This window comes from Ictalurus furcatus, chromosome 25 (genome assembly GCF_023375685.1).
Source record: "Ictalurus furcatus strain D&B chromosome 25, Billie_1.0, whole genome shotgun sequence".
In the NCBI taxonomy this organism is placed as follows: domain Eukaryota; kingdom Metazoa; phylum Chordata; class Actinopteri; order Siluriformes; family Ictaluridae; genus Ictalurus; species Ictalurus furcatus.
The window spans coordinates 18125674-18145156 of record NC_071279.1 but is presented as its reverse complement, the minus strand read 5'-3'; the positions used below and the strand labels follow the sequence as shown (position 1 = coordinate 18145156).

General features: G+C 43.5%; 1 protein-coding gene across 6 annotated transcripts in view; it reads right to left on the bottom strand.

The window, feature by feature from the left end:
• Positions 1-6888: 6888 nt before the first annotated feature.
• sipa1l1 (signal-induced proliferation-associated 1 like 1) overlaps positions 6889-19483 on the bottom strand; it is a 71984-nt gene continuing 59389 nt past the window's right edge. For 2 of the 6 annotated variants that reach the window (XM_053613711.1, XM_053613712.1), the window contains 9 exons: positions 17336-17433; positions 16499-16938; positions 16165-16383; positions 15536-15695; positions 15109-15343; positions 12560-12727; positions 11969-12080; positions 11344-11422; positions 6889-10473 (listed from right to left, as the gene is read on the bottom strand). In XM_053613711.1, the coding sequence (XP_053469686.1) occupies positions 10330-10473; positions 11344-11422; positions 11969-12080; positions 12560-12727; positions 15109-15343; positions 15536-15695; positions 16165-16383; positions 16499-16938; positions 17336-17433 (1655 nt within the window). In that variant the 3' untranslated portion in view covers positions 6889-10329. The remainder of the gene's footprint in view (positions 10474-11343; positions 11423-11968; positions 12081-12559; positions 12728-15108; positions 15344-15535; positions 15696-16164; positions 16384-16498; positions 16939-17335; positions 17434-19483) is intronic. The other 4 variants (XM_053613713.1, XM_053613715.1, XM_053613716.1 and 1 more) reach the window with 4 other exon arrangements.

Genomic DNA, 19483 nt, shown 5'->3' with positions numbered 1-19483 from the left:
GACGTCCAACGTTAACGTTGTAAAGAATTGAGTGTAAAAGGTTTGTACGCTTTTTATTTCTTGACGTAAAAAGTAAAAAAAAAAAAACTAAAAAAAAGGCGGCTCGGACGTTAGTGCGGGTTTATATTAACTCGCTCGTTATCGTTTCTATAGCAATGGCTCATTCGTCCAGGCTCGTACAGTGGACATGGATGCGCCACGTAAACGGAGTAGAACACGCGTGTAATCATCGATCTGGTCACGTTTTCTCGAGACGTTTATTTAAGGAGTCTCCAGTGTCAGAGGGAGAGATGTAAGTAAGTTTTTCCGACATTTTCAGGACAGAGGCGTTTACGCTTCTTTGCGGTTTCTCAGTAACATGACGAGCTGCGTTTGTTCGGTTTTTGTCTTAACGCCAAGAAGGAAAAAGTGAGGCTAGTGAGGGAACAACTCGTTTACAGCTGCTACAACGCAAGTGAGAGCGAGAACTTGTTTTCACGGACGATCGGCATCATTAAACGCGACGAGAGGCGGATAAAAAGTCTGATCTTCCTTTTGTTTTTGAATTAAATCGTCATCGTCGGCAAGCTGCTGTCGTTTTTAAAGGAATCAGAACGCGTCCCGACATGCTGTGTTAGAAAAATAATCCGTGTCAGGGTGGGAACTCAAGCTGTCTGCAGGTGTTGCCGTGACAGCGGTGGCTCAGTGGGTAAGGTGTTGGTCTGCTGCTCAGAAGGTTGTGAGTTCAAACCCCAGCACTGCCAAGCTGCCATTGTTGGGCCCTTGTGCAAGGCCCTTAACCCTCAAGTGCTCAGATGTAGGAATGAGATAAAAGTAAGTCACTCTGGATAAGAGCATCTGCCAAATACCGGTAATGTAATGCTGTAGGGTAAATTCAAGACCCTGAACCGTGAGTAGTTACAGATGTTTATAAATTTCCCGCGCTGTTCATTTTCCCAAACACAGCTCGCTTTTAGTCATCACCGACGCTATAAAGATGTCAAAAATAGCGTGAAAGCAGCATTAATTCTTTCGAACAAAAGCTTTAAATTTGCCAGAGCTGGAGCGTAAACATTTCAACCCGTTGCTGGATTTTCACATCGTGAAATGAACAACATTGAAAATCTCATTTCACTGATCCCAGTCATTACCGCCTCATTGTTGCAGGTGAAGTGGATTCATTATAACGAAACCCCAGTTTTCTGGCCGTGCGCCGCGGTGCTAAATTGGACGCCGGAATGGGCTTCGTCTCGCCGAAAACGTGCCACACGATGCAAAGCGATCGCGTTATTTTATCTGTAACCAAGCTGCCGAGGAGAGCGATTTAGGCGAGCGGGCTCATTAGTTTATTTTGTAGCGCATGATATAATAGAGCCGAGTGTCTCGGGTTATAAAATGGAAGTAGTTTATGCGGTAATTCACTCCATGATATCTTCAGCTTCTGAGAGGGCTTGTTTTAAGCGGGACGGGGGTAAACCATGTGGCCGGGTCACTGACCATTGGTCAGAGGTTGCCAGGAAGGGTCGATAAAACCAATCCAATTCCATGAACCGTATTCCTGCTAGACTTGTGCTGCTACATTACACAAGAGCTTACAGTTTACAGTCCATGTTATGTGTATCTACTGTCCTGTGTATTTATTATTTTGCACTCGTGTATACTGTTCCATGTTGCACCATGGTCCTGAAGAAATGGAATTTCGTTCCACATAGAGGGCTGACAATAAAAACCCACTTGACTGGATATGATGCAAAATTCATAGTTGACTCAATGAATGCAAGCTGTCCAGTCCGTGAGGGAGTGCAGCAACCCCAAACCATAACAACTCCACCACCGTGATTCACAGTTGGTATGAGGTGCTTCTCCTGAAAAACTGCCTTTGGTCCTGTAGTTCAATTTTTAGGTTTTGGAGACTTCTTTTTGCATCAGACGGTCTGCTCTTGGGCTGAATTCGCAGGGACGGCCGGTCCTGGACTAATTGGCAGTCGTTTGAAATCCGCACCGTTTGCAGACGATTTTCCTTACAGTGTAACGATGTATTTCAAATCATTTGGATATCTTTTTAAATCCCCCTGCCAGTCTCAAATCACAAGAAACAAAACCCGTTAAAACGATGCACGCAGAGATTTTCAAATACTGAACGTAATATAAATGTGGACGTGCTTCAGTTGTTTTTATTCTTCTAAGGCAGGACTCTGGCGGTTTGTTCGGGAATGTCACCGATTTTATTTGATACTTTCCAATTACCGTTTCTAATCGTTCCCTGGCTCTGTAAAAAAGTGAATATGTTCTGGTTTAGGGTGTGCCAGAGCTGTTTTCCTGACCCACTCTTAACGTGTTTCTGCCTTTTCTTGTCTTCAGTAAGACTTAAAGCGAACGTGTGTAGGGTTTTCAGTCATTAGACGCCTTCACGAGGCTCGTTTAAATCATTTAACTGCAGCAGGTTAGAGGGATGCAAACTTTTGAGCTCCCGATTGAGACTCGGTGGTCATATTTAAGCTGTACGTTATAACCGTGTTTCCGTCAGTAAGCACGAATGAACGTAGCGTTTTGTCTGATTGTTGACTTTAATGCTGCAATCCATCGTATTCAGAACCGGAGGTTTTTTTTTCTAAAACGTGTCCTGGAGCAAAACATGGACGCCAAGAGCAAGGACACGTCGGAGGTTGGGTTTCCGGGTTCCGGGTACAAATAGGTGCTTGTTGTAGGGGGCGTGGCTAGACAAGTTGACCACTAATAGGTCACATGACTAGGCTATAACTGTACGTAGCTGAGCTAAGAACTCAATAACTTCCCTAAAACACCGGGAAACATCCGAGTATCTCCGACTTCTCTTCTGTCGCGCCATTTTAAACCGGGTTTCGTTTTGGTCGCGAGGCATCATCGAGTGAAAACAAACAAACAAACAATGTAACACCTCAGCGGATTTAACGCCATCTTTGAGAATAAGTCGATTCAGACGGGATATCGTATAATTACCTGGAGTTATTTCTACAGGGTGAAATACAGTCAAGTCTTTCCAGACACGTGCACGAACAGTCCGTAGAAATGACCGACGCAATGGAGTCGGATGAAAAGAATTACTCTCTCTCACCTCCACGTGTAAAAACGTGTAAAACTAATCCGGTCTGAATAGGGCTAATGACACGAGCTTACTTTACACACCCTTGGCCGAGTGCATCGATCAGCCCTTTAACCGCCAGGCCGGATTAATAATTCACAGTGCGGAGGAGAAACAGGAACTGGAGGTCCTGAGAACATGCTGAAAGACAGATGTGCATAGGAGAAGCAGCCAGATTACACACTGCTTCAGAAACGAATCAAATCCGCCGGTTTCCACGCTCTGAACGTCGCGCTCCTCCCGTCTGATTCATGGTAAAGAAATGAACTTACTGCTAATGCAGTAACGAACGCTGACTCACTGCTGCTCTACGACCTGGGAAATAAAATGCACACGCTTTAATAAAGTACAATTTTGGTTTCAAGATACCATTTTAATATTTTATACCTTGGTGATATTTTCCAGTAGAGGATGATTTATTTTCACCAAAATGATCATCTCAAGCTAATTTCTGGCCGTGCTTTATAATTTCACGTTAAAACTGAAAGGCCTGTTCTTCATACACACTGATTATGGATCTTTAACTGCTGAATATTCTCGTCCGAGGGGTTGAAACCGCAGCGCTGCTGAATCCTGGATTCTGATTGGTCAGGTGGTGTTGATTAGTTTTCTAGAACAGCAGCTCTGACAGTAGCGCAGTGCCAGGTTGCACGAATGTTTCTAGAACATCATGCTCGGAAGTGTTCGATTCACAACACATGAATTTTTATATTGTAAAGGATGTTGTGACACTTTTTATCCATTTACAGTTACATTTAATGTTGTGGAATGTTAGCAAGTTAGTTCCTGAGCTCACTTATGTTAGATTACGTCATTCCTTCGCCAGCCTCTCTGTTTTTCTCTTTCTATTATATTATATATATATTTATTTATCTGTGTGAATGAGCTGTTGCTATAGAAACAATAACGTGTCTGAACGAGCGCATTAATATGCTAATAGACACCTTTGGGCCAATCAGAAGAAGCCTGTGCATGAGCCACTGGCTCTGTTTGCGTCTGCTCTCTATGGATTTCTCTCCAGGCGTCGTAGGATTTGGGGTTTTCACGGTTCATGTGAGACCCGAGTCAGGACAGAAGAGTTCGGTCCAGTCCAGAGGTTTAGCGACGCTCCTGAGCAGCTCCATAACTAAAGCTCCTGCCGTGTCCCGCCGCTGAGAGCTTTCCAGTTCACTCCAGAGCCATGCACTCAAGCCTCACACACACACACACACACACACACACTTCCCGTTCCATTAAACCCCGCCGCACATCAGCTGGCTTTCCAAGCTCATTTACCCTGTTTACAGACGACCATCAGTTCACGTCACGCCGCGGCTCTTAATGGAGATTGCTGCAGATTGCTCTTTTATAACCATCTCAGATCCTGAAGGTCAGGAATTTGTTAAGACGAGTTCAAACACGAGAAAGGGACCATTCTTCTTCTTCTTCTTGTTTTTTTTTCTTTTTTCCCCAAACAACAGATATTTAAAAACAGCTGATTTTCTTACAAATATTTGAGGTTTTTCCAAAAGTGCACTCATTTACAGAAATAAATAAATTAAAAACACAAGTTTCCATTACTAATAAAATAAAAATAAAAACTATGTTCATAATGACAGAATTAAATTAAATTTTACATTTTTTATTTATTGCATAGCCAAGAAACCACCAGGTATTATTTTATATTTTTATTTTTATATATATATATATATATATATATATATATATATATATATATATATATATATATATATATATATATATATATATATATATATATATATATATAAATAAAAAGGTTGTAAAATGAAGATCATTTTCAGCATGAAATCCAACATTCATTAACATTTTAGAATGTTCTTCTTCTGAAGAAATGAACAAGAAAAATGTCATCAATGCAGCTAGATTTTTTTTTTTTTTTAAGATTTTTTGAAAATCTTCTGATTTTGTGGTGAATATAATAATTTTGTGGGTTTTTTGCATGATATAATAAAAGCACATCCTGAGTCTTTAAGTAATTTATGTCTGATAGATGCTCTAAATGCTCTTTATTTATTCAGTATAATTAGTAAACTACTTCTGTAAGCAGTTTTGTTTTTTCCCCCGCCCATAACACTGAATTTCCTGGCAGCTGATTGGTCTACAGACCCCACCGACGTACTGTTGAGATTCGAAGTGCTCCGACAGCGTCAATCGAGTCTCTAGACCAATCCGGTGCCAGGAAATACCATGTCAAGAAACAGGAAGTGAGAAATAAACTGTGTGTGTTTGTGTGCGTGTGAAAAGGCTGCGTTCGCTGGTTTTTAATCACAATTTATCCACAATGTTCTATTTTTTTTTGCTTTTATTTTAATGTTGATGAATCCTGGAGTGTAACGATTGAGACTCGGAGTCAGTTTAATACACAGGGTGTCCCAGAAGTCTCCATATATAGGGGACTATGTTTACCAGGACCACGCCGGTCGTTCCTTCGTCAGTGGATGTTCCTGGACGTCCGCGTCTTCTCGGTCGGTCCTCAACACGTCCAGTCTCTTTGTATTCGTTAATAAGTTTGGCGACAGCGTCGTGTCTGATGTGTTCGCCACGCTTCCTGTTAAAGTCCATCGCAGCCTTCATCGCAGATCCGGCCAGGAGAACGATTTCAATACGTTCTCCTTTTATCAAAGGTGTTCTTCAAGGCTATCTGGAAAAAACAACATAATAAACCAAGTATAAAAACATTCTGGTAAAAAAAGGGTTGATTTCCCCTGTGTAAAGTGTAGTTTAGTTTAACTTTGTCTATTCTGTTTGTCACAGAGCGGAAATATGTCTTCGACACCGGCATCGAACATATCCATAAATACATCCATATAGATGCTTACACACTGACTCAAACACAGACTCCAATAAAACTTCACTAACTACATAATACCTAAAACACATCTCCAAACATCCCACAAAACAAACACACACACACACACACAAATAAATGGGTGTGTGGAGACGTGGGACACCTGTACACGCAGACCTGGCTGCTCTGAAGAGGAACCGCCCTTTTATAAATCACAGGCCTCATGTTCCGGGTAGAAACTGTGAGAAGTCTCTGCATGGCTGATGTTTTATACAAACTGAGCAAACGGCACTTTTTAAAATCACTGCATCGTTACCATTAAAACGGTTTCATCGTGGAAGTTCGTAATCGTTTCGCATCTTGGATATTCCACTGGAAATTCTGTGTGTTTTATCGTTGAGAGCTCAGACTTCATCACGTTCCATCTACGTGACGCGCCGCTTCATCAGGGCTGCCGGTAATCAAGCCTGCGTGTCTACACTAACTGAACCCGATTACCAATTACATTACGCTTGATTTGGTAACGAAGAGGGGCATTTACTTTTCCACGCAGGGGCTGGTAGCGTTGGAAAACCGTTCACCGATTCAAATGAATGAAACGATGATGTGACGCTGCATGTAAGCGCGGTGCTCAGAGGGTTACTGACCGACTCGGAGGACCAGCAGGAGAACAGCAGCGGCACTCGCCGCCTCTTCAGCGACCTCGGATGATTACTCGCTGCGACACGCAATTATCTGGCTGCTGATGGAAAAGACACACACACACACACACACACGCACACAGAGCACTCTGGTGGAAAGGATGGAAGAGTGCGAATGCAGTGACGAGCATTTAGCAAGAAAGCACAAGGAGCCGTCGCTTTCCATCTCGCCTAGGAAATTAGATGGAATTTATCGTCCCAGAATGCAACAGCAGTACACCTCATCCAGACGATTTCACTCCCCACTTCCACGTCATGAAAAACTACAGCACCTCAAACAGTGTTTATTTATTTATTTAAGAAATGTTTTAATACTGCTATGATGACTGGGAAATCGGTTCTTTAAACCTTTACACTTTACAAATAAAATGAACAGGATCATGTAAACAGTACTTCTCTTCTCGTTAAATATATAACGCTTCGGTATCATCGTGTCTGTTTTTATTGTCGTTTTCGGGAACCGCGCACGTCGTCGAAGCGGAACACGACTCCCGTCGATGAAACACGTGTCAATCCGGAGAAGGGCGGAGGTGGACGATCGTCTTCTCCGCGTCGCACGTGATGACGCACGCCAGGAAAGGCGATGTCCGGTTAGAAGACGTTTACGTTATGAGGCTCCATCAACTGTTAACATAGCAATAATTAGAATAAATCTATACAAAAAAAAAAAAAAATCTTACAGTGCAAATTAAAGTTTTAATCCGACTGAGAACGACAAAAAAAAAAAAAAAAAAAGGAAAAAAAAAAGAAAAGAAAGTTAACATTCACATTAAAAGACATCTGATTACTGTGGAATATTGAACAAGGTGAAGAGTAAACAACGGTCGTGGAGCTTAAAAGCTGATGAAAGCATTCGAATATAAACTTCATACATTTTAATTATGTACCGATTGATTCTTTTTTTTTGTGGTGTATGTAAATTTACATTTTTGCCAGAGTTTTTTTTTTTTTTTTTTTTTTAAATCTGTTAGCTTGCCTTTAAAACTATAAAACAACGTGTTTACGGTTTTGAGATCGAAAAAAATCCCCAAATAAATAAATCTCAACACCAACAGCGCCACCAAGAGGTCCAGTCCTGCTTTGTGTTTTTTTTTGTTGTTGTTTTGTTTTTTTTACTAACATGCATGCATTAAAATATAATACTTCAATCAGGAAGGAAGCTCTTGATGAAAATACTTTTGACTCTTGCGGTGATCTTGACCTTACTGGATCTAATCCAAACATCTAATCCAAAGAATCCAATCTGCAGGTTACAGCAACAATTCTATATAAATCCTACGAAAACACTGGACGCAACACACGCAAGAACCTGAAAACATGACTCTTTCACACCACCTAGTGGAAGAGGCATGCAAATACAAATCTTATGTAAATTTAGGTAAATTCGGCCGTAGACGAATAGCATCGGGACTCGCGGGGAAAAGTAAATGTTCTGGGCATTCCGCCAAATCACACATCTGTCACGTTCACGTCCGTGAAATAAAGACATGTTACAGCGTGATGTTAGCACAGCGTAACTAGCTAGAACGTCGCTTAAATAAGTTACGCTAAGCATCGAAGTTTTACCAGCATGGTAGAAAAGACAATTATTTATTCGTTTGACTGCTTTAAAAAGTGTCTACTTTTCTCCTTTGGCCGAATTTACATAAAATCTGCAGTTTTTGATATTTGACCTTTGGCGATTATTTTTTCTTTTAAATCTCAAAATCGTAACCCGTCACTCTGAATGAAACGTTTTTTTTTTTTTTTTAAAGTCAAATCTTACCTCGAGCAAGCTCAAACCAAACACGGTGAAAATTTTGTTATACACCACACACCTGGGGGGGTGGGGGGGGGGAGGTGACGTGTACATCATTCAAATTTAGGAAATTCATACTCGAACGTTTTTTTTCTTTCTCAGCGTTCAAGTTCCACAGAATAGAGCAGGAGCTCTTGTGTAAAACCTTCCTGTACGAGTAAAAGGAGAAGCACGACTCGTTATCGTTAACTCACTCAGGCACGCGGTCTCTAGGGTTTCTATAATGTACAAACCTGAATTGATCAAGTTTTCGGGGTTTTTTTTAGGGTTCTACGTGATTCCTTCGTTAAGCGGCTGGTAGCCAGAAATGATTCAAACGATTCATACGACTCAAATGATTCATACGACTCAAACGATTCTTAGAACAGAATCGATAATCTCCATTCACTGCTGAATATTACATTTTTCTCTAGAGTTGCTTGCGAACTTTTCGAGCTCAGAACAGCCCTGTGTGTGTACTTACTGCAGTATCGGGTCATTAACACACCTGATTGGGGTGTGTGTGTGTTTGTGGGGGGGGGGGGGGGGGGTCTCAGATTGATGAGAGAAAGCCCAGCACTGAGAGCCAGGATTATCGGCTGAGTAAAGCCCTTCCTCTGAGCAGGCACTCCGGTTTGTCCCGCAATCTCCCCGATTACTACAAGGAAACTCAGATATCTACTTCCTGTGCTGATCCGTTTCCTCAGTCAGAATAACTCCAAACCCGAATAACTCACACACACACACACACACACACTGAGCCTGAGCTTGATCTCTGATTCCAATAATACAAACGCAAAAGGAGGAAATGATGAACGCTTTGTTTTTGTGTTTTTTTTTTTTTTGTTGTTTTTTTTTTAAAAACTGAAATATAGATTGTAGCGAGTGAAACGATCACTTTTCACCACAAGAGGGCACTAAGGCAACACGACGACGGCAGGCTAGGGCACCACAAAGCACGCGGAAGATAAACAGCATCAGGCTGAAATTAAATGTACAAAATAATAATAATAATAATAATAATAATAATAATAATAATAATAATAATAATAATAATACACCTAAATTATGAGCATCTGTCTGGAAAATAAACATTAACGTTCTACTGTACGGATATTTATTTATAATACAAACGGAATAAATTAATTGTCCCAAAAAAAAAAAACAAAAATAAAAAAGTAAAGAGAAAAAACACTACCCCCCCCTTTTTTTTTTCTTCGAGTTTTCAGCGTTCGTACCACAGACCTGCGATTGCTTTTTACGGAAAATAAGAATCCGACACGGTGAGATTTCATTATTATTATTATAGTCCGGTGAAGCTGACGCATTGAGATCATCAGTCTATTGCTTTTGCGTTTGAGGGAGAGAGAAAAAGAAAGAAAACAAAATGCCGTCGATGAGTCTGTACTATCAGATTATCTATAATAATAATAATAATAATAATAATAATAAAAAAGAAGGGGGAAAAAAAGACGTGGCTTCCTTCCTTGGTTTGTTTGTTGTTGTTTTGTTTGATTGTACTGCTGCGTTGTAGATTCACACCACCAGCCTCGCTAATTAGAGAGAAAGGAAAGCAAGAAAAACGCACACCAACTCTGAATAGCACAGTGACCCAGCGAAATTTCACAAACATGGCTCTTGAAGCTCAAAAAAAAAAAAGATGTGTCAGGTTCTTCCTGGATGTGAGGAGTAGCGTAGTCGTGATGCACGTGACGGAAGCGACGGACTCATCCCTGCAGGTTGGCTCTCTGAGAAACCTCCGAAGGGAATGACAGAAGTACGAATCGGTCCTCTTGTTAAACATGACGAGAGGGCTGGAGAAGAGCTGATGGTTCCTGCGCCGTATTTCTGACTCGCTTCCAGGAAGTGTTGGCGTGTTGATTGGTGCTCGCGTTGGTCCCGGGTGGAGCTGGATGATGGAGCAGCTGCTCCGGCGCTGCTCTCAGTTCAGGTCGATGGTGTTGAAGACCCACTCTGTGAACTTCTTCAGCTTGGCCGCCGAGTTCTGAGACTCCTCCTGGAGCCTCTGGTTGTCCTCCCAAAGCCGCTTGATCTGAGCCTGAAGCTTCAGCTTCTCCTCTCGCTCCTGCACGGACGGAACATCAGACATCACAAACGTCTCCGGACTTCAAACCTTACATGTTTTTGTTCAAAATAACCACGGCGAGAATATTTATTTACTTCTTATTTACATCTTCATTTACTTACTTATTTACTTCATTTCAGATTTTCACCTATATACACTTGTTTTCCTATTTTACTTTATCTACTTTTTAAAATTCTTACTTTCTTATTTAATTATTATTTATTTACTTACTTACATTATTACTTCTTTATTTCCATACATTTTTATTTACTTATTCTTTGTTTATGTATTTATTTACACTCTTGCTTACTTTCACACTTATTTAGATATTTACTTACATTCTGTACTTACAAACATTGTTATTTACTTATTTACATGTATTCTTTAGGTTTTTTTTTTTTTTTTCAAATTTACGTTCTACTTAGTTATTTACTTGTTTACCTATTTGTTTACGCTCTTGTTTACTTTCATTCTTATTTAGTTATTTATTTTTGCCTTTCCTTATGTTCTTTCGTTATTTTCTTGTTAACTTACTAACATTATTTAGCTACTCGTTTATGTATTTAACATTTTTATTGAGTTATTTGCTTGTTTATGCGTTTGTTCTTATTTAGTTATTTACTTATGTATTTACTAACATTTTTATTGAGTTATTTCCTTGTTTACGTATTTACTGACATTGTGTTATAGTTAGCTTGGTATTTATTTCCCTCCAAGGCCCTGACTACTGTACCCTCACTCAGCTAGTTCCTCCCTCCCCACGGGTTACGGACAGAACCAGATAGAACTTTATTGAGGTTCTAATGTTCACCGTACAGGAGATACTGTTTTCCAGCATTTTCTAGAATCTACCCAGTGTGATGCAGGTACCTTCTTCAAGTCTTCCTGCAGCATCTTCACCAACGCCTCGAGCTGAGACACTTTCCCCGCAAAACCCACAGGAATATCACTGCAGGAGAGAGAGAGCGTGAGAGAGGAGAGAGAGGGAGAGAGAGATGGAGAGAGAGGAGAGTGAGGAGAGTGAGCGAGAGAAAGAGAGAGAACGAGAGAGAGAGCAAGAGGACAGAGAGAGAGAGAGAGAGAGAGAGAGGAGAGACCATGAGACCGCGAGAGAGAGCGCAAGAGAGAGGAGAGAGAGAGAGAGAGAGAGAGAGACAGAGAGAGACAGAGAGAGACCGTGAGACAGCGAGAGAGAGCGCAAGAGAGAGGAGAGAGAGAGGAGCGAGAGAGAGAGACAGAGGAGAGACCGTGAGACAGCGAAAGAGAGTGCAAGAGAGAGGAGAGAGAGAGAGAGACAGAGAGAGACAGAGGAGAGACCGTGAGACAGCGAGAGAGAGTGCAAGAGAGAGGAGAGAGAGAGAGAGAGAGAGAGAGAGAGAGAGACCGTGAGAGAGCGAGAGAGAGCACAAGAGCGAGAGAGAGAGCGAGAGAGATTTAGTGCGTCAGTATTCACACACAGTCCGTACAGTAGAGTGGCAGTAAAGCTGATGGTCACCTGGGAGAGAGTCGGGAGTGGGGTACGGGCTGCAGCTCCAGCTGCTGGGAGCTCACTGCACTCTCACCACGGTGACTGAGGTCCTGAGAACTGAACATGAAACTCCTCTGGACTGAGACGAGGAGTGTGAACGTGACGGTAAGAGACGAGGGGAGGAGAGATGAGAATGTGAGACAGGGTCAGTCCTGTTGTGTGGAAAGCAGTAAGCATTATAAACCCCGTGTGCGTCACCCAGAGCCGTGCGCTCCAACCCTCCTGCCCAACTCTAATACCATCACGCCTTTCAAAAACGCCTGTCGCATCAATTAACCTTCAGCCTGCACTCATATTTGGTGGCCCGAGTGTTGCTGTTGTTCAGGTTCGCTGACAATAATGCATCGGTGTTTCTATAGTAACAGTTCTTTCATGGGGGTGGGGATTATACACACACACACACACACCTCACTGGAAACTGGATTTAAAGGACAGTATATATGCACACCAGGTACAGATTGTCTGTAATCAGTGGTGTTTATGTGGGAGGACCGGAGCGCAGGGCGGCGAGTGAGACGAGGTGGAAAGAGAGAGAGAGGAAAAAGAAGGGTATCTCACTGCGTGGGGGTCTCCCCTCACCCTCGAAAGCGTTGGCGGCGTCCACCAGGTGGCTCCAGTCCAGGCCGCTGTCCGTGTCGGGTAGGGGCAGGAGGCCCAGCTCTGGAGACGGCAGCCTCTGGCGCTCGTGCAGGTCTGCTAGAGAGGTGTCAGACGCGGAGAGGTCACCTGACCCACGGCCAATGAGAAAACATCACACGGTGCGTGTCAGCTGACTGAGTCGGAGTCTGGCTATTACACTGATAACACACTAGGACTGTGACCTGCTGCCGGACTTGTCCCGATCGGGTCCGAGATTGTGACCGATACGTGCACGTGATAATAACGTCACGTGTTAGGGACATCATGCTGCCTTCAGCAGACAAACTATAAAAGCCACTTGACTCGACTAGACACTCTGTACCACACGAAGAGAAAAAGCGCATCCGATCTCGAGGTGAAGTTATTTACTTTGACAAGGACGTGTCTAATGTCTTATTAAAGAAATATTTTTAAAAATAATCAGTCCTGACAGTGTAGGCAGCCATGCCATGAAAAATAAATAAATAAATAAATAAATGCATACAATAAATCGCTGCTAAATAATAAAACATATTTTTAAAAAAAAGAATGAATGAATGCACAAATGAACGGAAAAAACCAGAATGACCGATCTGGAAAGAAAGGAAGAATAATAAAAGGCTACAGTGCCTCTAAAGATTTTATTAAAAGCAACAAGAACGGAGTGGGATAAACACGAATCCTCTTCAAAATGTAACCATAGCAACAATCATACACACATTACATAACCGTGTTATAACGTTGTAATAGAATAATCATATTACTTCTTTTTAGTTTTATTCACTTAGTCGCTCCTTTGTGTGTAATCGGTCTTACACTAAACCATTTCCCTCAGAGATCAATAAACACTCTCTATCCATCAATCCATTTATCCATCCATCTAACCATCCATCCATCAACAGATCTCGCCATCTGTCTATCCTTCCATCCATCAAATCCACAGATCTCGCCATCGGTCTATCCTTCCATCCATCAAATCCACAGATCTCGCCATCGGTCTATCCTTCCATCCAGTTATCCACAGATCTCTCCATCGGTCTATCCTTCCATCCAGTTATCCACAGATCTCTCCATCGGTCTATCCTTCCATCCATATATCAACAGATCTCTCCATCGGTCTATCCTTCCATCCAGTTATCCACAGATCTCTCCATCAGTCTATCCTTCCATCCAGTTATCCACAGATCTCTCCATCGGTCTATCCTTCCATCCATATATCAACAGATCTCTCCATCGGTCTATCCTTCCATCCAGTTATCCACAGATCTCTCCATCGGTCTATCCTTCCATCCATCTATCAACAGATCTCTCCATCGGTCTATCCTTCCATCCAGTTATCCACAGATCTCTCCATCGGTCTATCCTTCCATCCATATATCAACAGATCTCTCCATAGGTCTATCCTTCCATCCAGTTATCCACAGATCTCTCCATCGGTCTATCCTTCCATTGATCTATCAACAGATCTCTCCATCAGTCTATCCTTCCATCCATATATCAACAGATCTCTCCATCGGTCTATCCTTCCATCCAGTTATCCACAGATCTCTCCATCTGTCTATCCTTCCATCCATCCATCAACAGATCTCGCCATCTGTCTATCCTTCCATCCATCAAATCCACAGATCTCTCCATCGGTCTATCCTTCCATCCATCTATCAACAGATCTCTTCATTGGTCTATCCTTCCATCCAAATATCAACAGATCTCTCCATCGGTCTATCCTTCCATCCAAATATCAACAGATCTCGCCATCTGTCTATCCTTCCATCCAGTTATCCACAGATCTCGCCATCTGTCTATCCTTCCATCCATCTATCCACAAATCTTGCCATCTAACTATCCTTCCATCCATCTAAATATTCATCTATCCATCGATCTCCTCATCTGTCTATCCTTCCATCCATACGTCCATACATCTAAACAGACATCCATTGATCTTGCCATCTGTCTATCCATCCATCCATCTAAATATCCATCCATCTCTCCATCTGTATCCAACTATCCATCAAACTCTCCATGTGTCTGTCCATCCATCCATCCAACCATCCACTGATCCACCCATCTGAAGGAATGGGAGAAAACGGACCCCAATAAAATGATGAACGAGCTATGAGGAAATTATACGGCCTAATGCATAATAAATATACAGATATTTATTTAAAGAAATAATAATAAATAAATGACCAAGTATAATGTTTTTGTCTCATCTGTTTAACTGGCTTCTCTTTATCTACTTTTAGAACTTATGTAAAAATCTGATGATGTTTTAGGTCGTATTTACGCAGAAACGTAGAAAACTCTAGCAAGCACCAACGGAAGAAGGCGACTGTAAGAAGCTTCTTTCATAAAACTTTCGATTTCCCGTCAGATTTTTTGGCTCCGTTTCTTGGTCAGTACTGTACAGTAGCAGGATATGACGCAATAATGCTGGAACTTCACCTGTACCTTCTGTGACAGTGGCAGCACCATACCCACGAGCTACTCACCATGCATCTTGATGCCCAGTTTGTAGGAGGGTCTGCGCAGGGGGGCCCCGCGGGTGGTGGGCGAGCGTGGCAGGGTGGAGCAGCTGAACAGCACGTCGCTGGCGAGCGCCTGCTCCAGCACCGCATCTCCGAGTGACGGCAAGCGCTGGCCTCGATAGATACTCTCATCGGAGAGGGTGCGCTGCAGCGAGCGCCGGCCTGAACCGCTCGCACCCGAGCACGACGGCTGCAGAGACTAAGAGTATACACACAGAGTTGCGGAATAAATCGTAACTCTGACCAATCGGAAATGAGAATTCAACAGTTCTGTTGGATAAAGCTGCAACGTTAGAAGCTGTTGTGATCCTTAATGAGAGTGTTGGTCTGCTCTTCAGCCAGTGTGTGTGTGTGTGTGTGTGTGTGTGTGTGTGTGTGTGTGTGTGTGTACCTTGCCATCATGATGGATGGCAGGAGGGCTGTCCAGGGTGATGAGTTTCTTCAGATCCTCCTCCACAGTGGATTTGCCCAGCGGCTGAGGAGAGTGCAGGTCTCTGAGAGAGGGCCGAGTTTGAGACGGCCCACTTTCCACTCCCTCGCCCTGAGGCCTCCTGGGAACGGGAATAAAATCGAATCAAATCAAACACTTTTCAGACAGCAGAGTCTTACATACCAGACTCTAAAATAGCTGGAACGACGAAACCACTAAAATTAGGATTAAAAAAAAACAAAAAACTCTAATTCTGTGCACAGTGTGTGAGAGATGTTTGCTTCATTCACCATTTCATGACTAGGATGGACACCTGTATTATAAACTCTGCGTTTTAATGTTGAGCGTGTTACTCTGACGAGTAGTCATACTCATGTTTGTCCACAAGGGGGCGATCAAGCACTAAACAACTAAATAGAAGCAAAGTATATTTTTGTTTACTGTGATTTTGGATTGATCAAATTCTTACCATTATAAGAGGTAATTAATGATAGATTAAGCTTCAAGTCAATTATACAGCAGTACTGGAACTCAATTTGGCTGGTTAAAATGAAAAAGTTGCGGGTGTTACAGTGCTTCCTGACTCTCACTTTCGAGTGTCTCCGAAGTCCACGGAGTTGATGGTGCTCCCCGGCTTCCTCCAGCCGATCAGGTACTTGCTGGTGGCCCCCTGGCGAGGGTAGAAGCTCTTGGGTCCCGGAGACACCGAGCTCTGAGAGGAGGAGGAGGGCGAGGTGGTGGAGGGAGACTCGTCTCGGGGAGAGTTGTGACTGGAGCTGAGCACGCCGGGGCTGCCAGAGTGACGTGAGCTGTGAGGGATTTTAAAAAAATAAAAAAGCGCAGGTTTAAAAGCTGCGCTCCTTCTTCGACCTGAAGAGAGCACATCAGTCTAAGTTGAAAAGCACTGTGTATACGAGTGAACACCTGGAGTGTGAGGCCATGTCGCTGAGGCTGTACGAGCTGCTGTCGCGCATTAGGAGATGTGTAGGAGGACTGCGCGTGGTCGGAGCCTCAGCAGGAGCGACAGGTGACTCCGCGGCCGGAGGTGACCGCTCCAGCACGCGCCGGCCTCCCTCGGACGGCCCGTGCCACGGTGACGCGACCCTCTCTCGGGGCGCCGAGGTGCCCACAGTGAGCAACGAGCCAGCGCTGCCGTGATGGGGCGCGTAGGAAGTGGCGTCGATGCCGCTGTCGGCCGAGGAGCCCTGCAGGTATCCGCCTCCGCCCAGACCGTTGGGCTCGGACTCGCCGACGTCCCCCGGACCTCCGGCTCCCAGATCGTACCACTTGTCATCGCTGTGAGCGCCGCTGGAGGCTGTGCTGGAGAGGGTGTTACTGCTCGAGTGGGAGTACGGGCCCTCGGACTGCGCGAGGACCAGAAGGAAAAAATAAAAATATTTACGCCGTGTCACAAATCCATCCCTTTAACTCGTTTCTAGGAGATAATTTGCTCATTAAATGTAACTGTAAATGGATTCCTGTGGTACAATCGGAATAAAACACTTCAGAAAACACTGCTATATACACACACAACATCGTTGATTATTTTCCAAGTGTACCATGTGACTGTGTATCGTCTTCCTCACACTGAACTGCTGGAGTTTTATTTGTCTAATAAAGCTTATTAGCTAATAAAATCGTTACCATTACGACGTCCTTTGTTTGACGGACAGCCTGCGGACATCCTCCTATTGCTCTGAAACCCCCAAAAATTCAGCAGCTCACGAAGCTTTACCCAAGCTTTCGCCTGTCTCGACTCACCTGGCTGCTCTTCTTAGGCGACAGATGAATGACCTGATCCTGCCTTTGGATGCGTGGGCCACCCGAGTACGACGGTCCGGATTTACCGACCGGGGCGTCTAGAGAGACACGAAGCGACGGTTATTATTAATGCACGTAATTCACCAGCGCACTCAGACACAAAGAGATTAGACACAAAGCGGCTCTGAAAAAGACGACACAACAGCAGGCGATTTAAAACGACACACAGGAGAAACACTCCAGACTCATTATGCAAGGCAATATCATCACCCCCCCCCCACACACACACACACACACACACACACACACACACACACACACACACACACACACACACACACACACACAGCTTGGAGCTCACACTGTCGTTACGCCTCCATTACAAAACACAGCGCAAGAAATACATTTTCAGTGCAGACTTCGGCGGGGCTGTGCGTGTTCTAGCTCTGCTTCGACATGGCGATGTAAACGGAACCATTGTGTAATTTCCGAGGTGTTCGATAAGAGCAGGATAACTAAAATAGACAGTACTTCGTGAACGGTTCGGAGAAAAAGAACAAAGCTAAGAGGAACAGGAAGAAGAGAGAGAGAGAGAGAGAGCGAGCGATGCAGGCACAGATGCAGACGTGTCTCTGAATCTACACTCTCAACATTAATCATCTTTATTTAGAACATCCAAAGCACACTGCGGTGAAATGTCTCTATTCCTTCCTTAGATTGTGCTACAGAAGGAATAAAACACTAGGTGGTGTGCTATTAACGGAAAATAATCAGCGACACGGCACAACACCGAGTTAGAATCCCTTACACGGTGAAGACAGAACGCTAGAGTTTAGTTATTTATTTATTTACGGACACCCGAACACGAGGCGCTGATGCGCGTACCACGCCGATCCATCACGTGACGACTCTTGATGGCGGCGTGCTTTTTAAATCCGTTTGTGGAACGTCTGCGAGACGGGTCCTCGCTTGCGTTCTAGCGGCTCCAGTCGTGTCCTCTCCATCCTCACCGTCTCGCCTCTCCCGAGGCAGCTCGCCGTGTTACTGAGAAACTGTAGAAGCTCGTTTATTTCAAACAAACCATTATTGTTATTGATCGATTCTGTTAACGCCACGTCAGCACCACCGGCCATTTTCATGGCAAGATCAAGGCCGTAAATAAACGATAACGTTCTACATCACTCCAACGCTTGCTTCTACTACACCTATTAAACGTCCTTCACGTTAATATTTGATCAGAACTCCAGGATTTTTCCCGATGAGGCATTCTGGAAGACTTCTGTGTACGTCTTTTCAGTCATTCTTGTTTTACAGGAATCACACGGTGGTGGTTCTTCCCCGTTCAGTAGGAACGCGCGCGTGCGCGAGTCTCGAGCGTCCAATACGGCATCTTGTGTATACGGTCTGCGCATGCCTGGATCCTAAAGGGAAATGAGGGAGGTGTTTTATTAATAACGGGGTTGAGCAACACTGGTCCTGTTCCATTTGCCACTTTCTTTTCCTTCTTTTGTTGAGATGTACGAGTTTATAATTGTTTGGAGATTTTGAGGATTCAGTTTGATGGTTTCCTGAGCAGCCAGGTCTGCTTGTTTGTTCCCAGACAGCCCGATACGGCCTGGTATCCAACACAACAGGATGTTGAAATGTTGGTTCGGATGCTGGCGATGATGTCAGAAAACTTTACGCTACTGCCCCGACACCGGAGACTCGTTTTGGCTGCACAAGAATTTGAGAATTCAGTTAGCTGTGGTATGTATAGTATGAAAATAGTTCTAAAAAAAAATAAAAATAAACAAATAGAATGAAAAAACCACCACCACATCAATACAGTACAGTCTGTGCACACGAATACACACAGACATCCGAATCAACCTGGAGGACTGCACTTTTCCCGTTTCCTGTATGTATATCCGCACAACCCTGCACGGCGTTATTTGAATGCTACAGACGGAGGCACTTCCTTTCCGTTCCCAACATTTCACTTCCTGCCTGCGTCCCTGCTCAGACGGTACTGCGCGAAAAGCACGGAGTACAAATACAACTGCGATCTGAATACGCTCCACATTGTCTAAATTAAACACTGTAATCGGCAGTGGGTATAAATTTATATATAGATTTTTTTTCTTCTTTTTTTAATCCAGTGGCACT